Raw genomic sequence first — 7704 nt, 5'->3', positions numbered from 1 at the left:
TCAGCTGACCCTTCTCACCCTGGACACAGTCTGTTTGACCTGCTCCCCTCAGGCAGAAGGCTCCGGTCCATTCGCACCAGAACCTCTCGCCACAAGAACAGTTTCTTCCCCTCTGCTGTTGGACACATGAACAATAACCACATGACTGTCCCCGCCACTAACACATGACCCTACGCTGTGTCACTGCATCATTTCATGTCTGGCACTGATCACCACCTGCACTCATGTATATATCTTTCTACGTAGCACTCATAATTCTTATTCTCATGTATATATGTTTGGCACTGATCACCACCTGCACTCATGTATATATCTTTCTACGTAGCACTCATAATTCTTATTCTCATGTATATATCTCATGTATATCTCATGCACATATCTTTCTTTCTACATAGCACTTTAATTCTTATTGTCTGCACTGAAGCACCGCAGCAATTTCCTAATGTTGTAAACCTCAACATCTGGCAATAAACCCATTCTGATTCTGATTCTGATTCTGATTCTGATCAAGTCCGGACAAGAATGCTTTCTGCTGAGCTCTATATCTTTACTTGTGGTGCTGATAGCACATCAATCCTTCTGATGCAACTTTCTTTTGAAATTAAAATATGAGCACTTCCTGGGGAAAGAGAAGCAAATAAAAAGCACAAAATCTTCTAAACAAAATTTCCATGGGGGTTTGGGGGGTGGGTCACAGGTCTATCGATACGCTCCTGAGACCACCACCATACAGACTGATTCGCTGGCCAGCTGCTATTAAAATGGAACAGGGGACAAGACATGATTGTAGCAGATAATATCACATGCTTTATAAACAGTGGACTTCATTATTTATAAAACAGTAAAGTACAAAACAGTATAGCACAATTTCCATACACAATGGTTTCCATATTTACAGGAGGGATCGGGGGGAGGAAAAGAAAATTACAACTGAAACCAAAGTGTTTACATATTGAAAAATACAAACAGGAAGGCTAACTGATTTGAGATCGGTCCACGGATGTATTCAAAGTTCAGTATTAATAACTTTGTTTGTAAAATTAGTTGTGCGGTGTCTATGTTGTTGAAACACGGGACTCAGTTTTGTGTGTTTGAAGAGGCAGGGTATACTGTTGAGCAACAATAAATTCATTTTTAATTCCAGCGCTGATTTAGGTCGACCATTGCTGAATTCCACATTTGCCTTTTGAGAAATTGAAAAAAATTACTTAATATTAAGTAAAACCCTGCTTGCACTATAGAAATATCGAATTTCCCAGAGGAACCCACCCGAGGGATTAATAAAGTTCTATCTAATCTAATAGTGAAAAGTACAATACTCGTCTTAGTCAACAGAGGGCAGCAGAACAACACTGTTAGAAATCAGCAGTCAAAGCCAAACAGAAATAAATGGTTTGTGATAATGACATTGGGTCCCAGCCCTAAACCCACAGATCATGAGATAGAGCTTGAGGGCAGAACGGCATGCGGGTGACCTCTGTTATCAGCATCTAGGCATCAATGTTAGTCACAGTTATCATGCAGCTTTTTGTTGTTGATTGTATCATGAAGCTTTCCTCAAATGACTTTGGCTGGTGTCATTTAGAGTTTTGCAAAGATTGTTTTTAAAAAACATTCACACTGAATGCCTCAAACGCAATTAGAGTTTCTTCAGCCACAGGTCAGACAAGCCTTCGTGTTATTTGTACAGCTACAAATAGGTAAACGAAGTGAAACTTGATGCAAATGCCCTTCATGATTTGCTGAGTCAGTGAGCTCAGGGAGTGGGTTGTGTTTCAGTCGAAACGAAATAAAAATAAAAACGCTTCTAACTGAACTGTTATGAGTCATTCCAAATAGGACTTTAACACTTTAATAACAGCATAACATTAAAACCTTATTAATCACTCAACAGTACTATAAACGACCACAAGAACTTCAAGGTCAGTAATTACAAAATATATAATACATCTTATGCACCCCTATGAGTGTTTCCTTTACAAATAATACAAGTTATTCAAAGTAAGAAGCCAACTCTGTACATGCATTTCATTTTATACACATGTTTGCAGATTAGGAGGAAGCTGTAGTTCTTTACTGAACAACAATGGGAAATCTGACTAGCAAACGTGTATTGGCATGTGCTGATTTGTCACCACATTACTGTGCACCAGGCCCCACTGTAGCTAAAAATCTGTAGAATGTTATTTTAAACAACTTCCAGCCGTAACTATTGATGTGAAACTTCTTTTTGCCGTCCCTTTGGACTGACAGTGATATTACTTGGTGCTTTCCGGTCGAATTGGCAGTGTTGCAGAGTGTATTCTAAGTGTAATATATTCTGTACGAACCCACCATCAGCAAAATGTCTTCAAGCAGAGCGAATATATTGTTGCGCTCAACTTATGACTGTGAATAAGTCTAAATATGCAGTATATAGCTGGAACTACTAAAATACATATTGGCATGTCCTTGGCATTTATTGAGCACCACCCTAATATTATGTATTCACCGGTTTGTAGACAGAGCAGACGGAGGAGAAGGGTGTATTCTTTTTGAGATAAACGGGGGAGAATTCCTCGAACTGAGCTGGTCGGAGCATGAAGATAGTGTAGATGGGACTTTGCCGATTGGTCTTTTAACAGTCTGTTCAAGAGTTTAAAACATATTCGATGATAATATAGCTTTTCTCTGCACAATAATGTGAATACACAAGAAAGAGCTATAGAAATATATCAAGGTCTCGCAAAGATTTGACGTTGATGCTCTTCAAGCACAGCAGTCCACTTTGATGTGTGCTTATAATCAGCACTGAGGAGAGAACACTAAAACATATCAAATCATTTTCATGTTGAACTTCCGTGCTCCACCTTGTCCTCCACTGGCTGCAGGCCCGTCCACTTTTCTAAAAGAATATTCTACAGAGAAGTTGTTTTTGTGCTGCCCTCGCCCTCGACTCCACACAAACAGCAGAATGAAACAGAAAAGGACTACCCCCAGAAACATGATACAGCCCATGGCTGTAGATATGAGGATCGTCTTGAGGTCCAGAGTAAACTTCAAGAAGACTCTGGTATCATTCAGATTTGTGTCATTAAGATCCCCAGCATAGTAGGTGCGGTTGGCCATGAGGGCTGCATCCAGCGGCAGCCCACTCACTGTAAGTGTGGCAAAATATGTGTCATTTCCACCGGCATTGCTGGCTATGCAAATGTACGTCCCACTATCTGTGACCTGGGCATAGCGGATTTCTAGCGTGCCTTCTGGTAACACGGTAAGGCGGCCGCTGCTCTTTGTGGTGATGCGGCGGCGCTGAGGAGAAATCCAGAATATCACCGGTGTGGGTTCACCTTCTGCTCTGCAAATAAATGACACTACCTGTCCCTCGCGGGCAGATATCTGCTGCAGTTTCCGGTTGCGGATTTTGGGCTTTTGACAAGTAAAGTGGTCAAAGAGAGCTGAATCAGAGAAAGCATTGAGAGCACGTCCTTGCACTTCAACAGGTGTCATACACACCGGGGAGGCACCATCAAAGTTCAGGGTCTTCCTGCGCTGAAGGATCCAAAGCAAGCGGCAGTCGCAGGCCAGAGGGTTTCCATCCAAACGCAGCGTCTCCAGAGTGTTGACAGACTGAAAGGCTCCCTCCTCCAGGGTCACCAGGCTGTTAGAGGAAAGGTTAAGAAGGCGGATTTGCCTTAGACCACCGAGCGCATAGGGCTGCACTACTGCCAGGTTGGTTTTGACTAGATGCAGCTCCTTCAGCCTTACGAGATCCCGCAATGCCCAGGACTCCAACACAGTGATGGGGTTGTAAGATAGGTTGAGGCTGGTGAGGTGAGCCAAACTACGCAGGGCAGAGGTGGGCACAGAGGTGATGTTGGTGTGTGTGATAGACAGCCAGGACAAGTTGAGACCCTGCAGGCTGTGAGGAGAGATGTACTCCAAAAAGGGCCAGTGATCGATCTCCAGGCCCCTCAGGTTTCCCAGCTTCCGGAAGTTTTGGTCCTCTAAGGCAGAGATACTGAGGTAGCGGAGCCGCAGAGTCACCAAGTTATGCAGGTAAGACAAAGACTGACTGGACACCGAAGTCAGGTTACACCTCTCAATTGTCAGCTCCTTCAGTCCCACCAAACCCAGAAAGGCCTTGTTAGAGATATAAACTAAATCATTGTCGCCGACCTCCAAGTTCTTTAAACTTCTCAAGTCTTGGAAAGTGAAGTCCAAAAGAATTACAATCTTATTCCCACTAAGGTCCAATGAAGTTAGGTTGGAGAGACGTGAGAAAGCTCCCATAGGGACCAGCTTCAGTTGGTTACCTCTCAGTGAAAGCGACTTAAGGTTCTGAAGGCTAGAAAAAGCATTTGGTTCCAGGACACTGATCATGTTCTCACTCAGGTCTAGCTTTTCGAGACGTGAATATGGAAGCAGGTCTCCATGTTCTACCCAACGCAGTTTATTCCCACTCAAGTCCAGGATCTTGGTGTCCAGTGGGATTCCATCGGGCAGTGCAGACAAGCGTTTACCATAACAAGACACAGTCTTGAGCTTAGCAATGCACTCACAGCGCTGGGGACATCCTTGGCTTTGGGCAGGTGACACTGTGATCATTAGTAACAAGAAAAGGAAAGGCACCAGCCAGCCTACATCCTGACCCAGGCTCGCCCTCGTGGCCATCCTTTCTTCCTCTTCCTTTGTTTCCTGTCTGGGGTCGAATCACTGGGCCAGACACCTGCAAAACGAGAAGAAGGGATAGAAAGAGTTAGACAGAAAAAAAACCAGTAAGGCAAGAACAGAAAGAGAGGGGAGACAAAAAGACAGATAGTGAGAGAAATTCATTAGCGTCAGCTCTCTTTAAACAGCAGCAATCAAACACTCTAAATGAGCGGAATTACAATTACAAACTCTAATTGACCCGACACAGCAGTGAAATTAAAGCCAGGGCGCCAAGATAATCCTCAAAGGACTGATTCGGCATTGAGTTGAAACAGTTTGGCTTACAATGGCCGACTGTGCATTGTAAGCTTACTGGTTTTATAATCACTTGCCGTGGCACAAAACCTCTAATAGCCATGACTCAATTTGATATATGATGGTTAGGGTATATTGCTCCCCAGCCTGTCTGTATGAAACTCATGCATTGTAAATGAAAACGGGGAAATGGAGAACCTATTGTATTAAAAGCACCCCATGTGAGAAATCTTAAAATGCATGAAAAGCTAAAGTGATTGTGGGCTCTCAAAAGTCTTTAACAGCAAATACCTGAAATGGTGCACATAAAGCGTATGTTGTGAAACAGAACACTAACAGCTATACTTAACACTTTGTAGAAGAAAACACAAGCAAGTGAACAGAGTGACTAAAACATCAAAGCGACACTGAATAATCAATAGACATAAAGCACAGTACATCCACCCCAGAGTCTTTGAGTACAAGCCCGACACTGTCTCGCACTGCAGAAGGAGGCCACGACTGGGTGCTTCAGTATAACTCCCATCACATCATCTGCACAAGTCTCTGAGGCATGAGGCTTATCATGAGAGGAGCTTGTCTAGGCTGATCTGCTAGTGTTTTCATATGACACACACACATGCACGTGCACAATCCCTCTCTCCCACCTAACGTCTTTATCTGCTGATGCTTTGACAGCAGATTGGCAATCCTTTTTAAACCCATTGTGAAAGACTAACAAGTAGGATGGAAAGTAACTCCATATTTCACCTTGTTTTAGTACCTGATTATGACGCTAACTGTGTGTTAAGAGACGATCAAAAGCCACCGTTAGTTTGCCACGCTATCAATTGCATATTTAAACAATACCTATTATTTATACCTATTTCCTCTTGGAAAATTTACAATGCGTCTTAGCTGACAGATGATTATTCCCAATACCCCACCTGCCACTAAATACAGTTACAAACCTGAAAATGTGTATAGAAAGCTCTAATAAGAGACAGGGCTAAATGAGCACATTGTTTTTAAAATTGACTTAATGACACTGATTTTTCGAGAGCCACCATCAAAGACGCTGTGACAGAAAGCGATATACCAAACATCCCACACACTCTCACCCACACGCAACAGCCTGACACATAGCCTTTTGCAGTCGACCCAGAAATTTTGTGTTATTCACTGCGATCTAACGAGGCTCAGTAGACACTGGAGCAAGAACTCGCGCTGCACCCATGGGTAGTGTTTAGATTGTGGCTCAGACTTTGTGCATGGAAAACAAATCGCAGCAGATGGTTTGGTAGCAAGAAAATGGCAAAGAATTAAGAGATTTAATCGCCTGGCAAAGCAGATGTTCCCAAGGCACAGACATAAACAATGCCGTTTTAAAATAGAGCACCGCTAACGTAATGCAAATCATCTTACTTCATTTGATGGTCCAACATTCGACTCTGATCTTTACAAAACTTAAGAGAATATGACGTTTTAAGTTGGAAAGCACTCACTGAAGGATGCTTCTATTTCCTATTTCATTCTTTCCATTGCTGATGAGAAGGGGACTGGTTTTTTGGGGAAAAAATATACATCATATAGACCTCTAAATTGAATTGCTGAACTTGTCTGCATGATTTCAAGGACTTTATGTCATGCCAAGCATGTCTTTAGTTGGTCTGACATGTTTTGACTGTGTGACCCAGGGTCATGCTGGTAAAATAGTAAAAACTCACCTCGTCTGCACAAGTAAAAATATTTCTTTCAGTATTCACCACCAGAGTATTAGCCACAAACTTCCTCCCTAGAGTCCTACTGTCCTCAGTCCTCTGCTTTTAAAATGTCTCCAGTTTCTCTGTCAGTCACATAGCCATGCTTTACGAACCCATATCTGGTAGCAGACATTCACTAATAAGCCCAGAGGCCCCTGGCCAGAGAATGCACCATAAGTCAACAGCAGGTGGATAGAGAAGTGTGCACTCTACTGTGTGTGTGTGTGTGTGTGTATGTATGTATATATATATATATATATACATATATATATATAAAGTAAAAAAGTATCGGTATTGATATTTGCAATAATGGCTCTGTATTTACTTTCAATATCAAAATTTGCAGTATTGCACAGCACTAGTACCCAGACCTATAGGAGTGCCAGTCAGACCAGCTAGCTTAGGGGCAGAGAGCATGGCCTTTACACTGTGGCTGTATTAGCATGGTTTTCTGCTGGGTGATAATATATGCCTGTCAGCTGCTAAGGAGCTCTGCTTTCTATTTTTAAAAACCTTCCGTATAATGAGGATGGTGCAATGGTTAGCTTTGTGGCTAAAGTGAAATTTTGTCATGGTTGTTCAGTGGTGGAGATCATTATTAACCAATGAGGTAAAGCTACTACACTCACATGTAAATGAACAGCAGGAAACACACAAGTGTTTGCTTTTATTAACACAAACTTACTCTCACAGGCTATTTTTTTCTATAGGTAATATTATAATTTAAAATATTCTATTTTAATAGCAGTAATTGTGTAATGCCACGAGTTTTAAATATAAAGTCACCGAGCACAGTCAGTGTCACATCTCTCTGATTATGCACTATTATGTTTGCCGCTGACCTTCGGCTATTTCAATGAGCTACAGTGAAGCTGCTGCTCAGGCTAAAGAGTGGCTTCTCTTGACAAAGCTGTGACTGACAGCAACTCTTCCTCGTTACTCATAACTCACTTCACCCTGAATTTTTAAAAAGAGTAACATTTTGTGGTTTCTCACCAGCCAAGTTGTAAAACTG

General features: G+C 42.2%; 1 protein-coding gene across 1 annotated transcript; it reads right to left on the bottom strand.

Moving 5' to 3' along the window:
* Positions 1-2814: 2814 nt before the first annotated feature.
* lingo3a (leucine rich repeat and Ig domain containing 3a) lies at positions 2815-4653 on the bottom strand. The gene has a single exon (XM_085347835.1). It carries the CDS (start codon positions 4651-4653, stop codon positions 2815-2817), a length of 1839 nt encoding a protein of 612 aa, XP_085203961.1.
* Positions 4654-7704: the final 3051 nt, after the last annotated feature.

Source organism: Diplotaxodon limnothrissa, linkage group LG23 (assembly GCF_057381915.1).
Source record: "Diplotaxodon limnothrissa isolate DT_005_m linkage group LG23, D_limnothrissa_male_GT1.1, whole genome shotgun sequence".
Classification (NCBI taxonomy): Eukaryota; Metazoa; Chordata; class Actinopteri; order Cichliformes; family Cichlidae; genus Diplotaxodon; species Diplotaxodon limnothrissa.
This window is presented reverse-complemented; position numbering and strand designations above follow the sequence as displayed.

Excerpts from the sequence above, each read along its gene's own strand:
- lingo3a (XM_085347835.1), bottom strand. The coding sequence starts at position 4,653 with ATGGCCACGAGGGCGAGCCTGGGTCAGGATGTAGGCTGGCTGGTGCCT.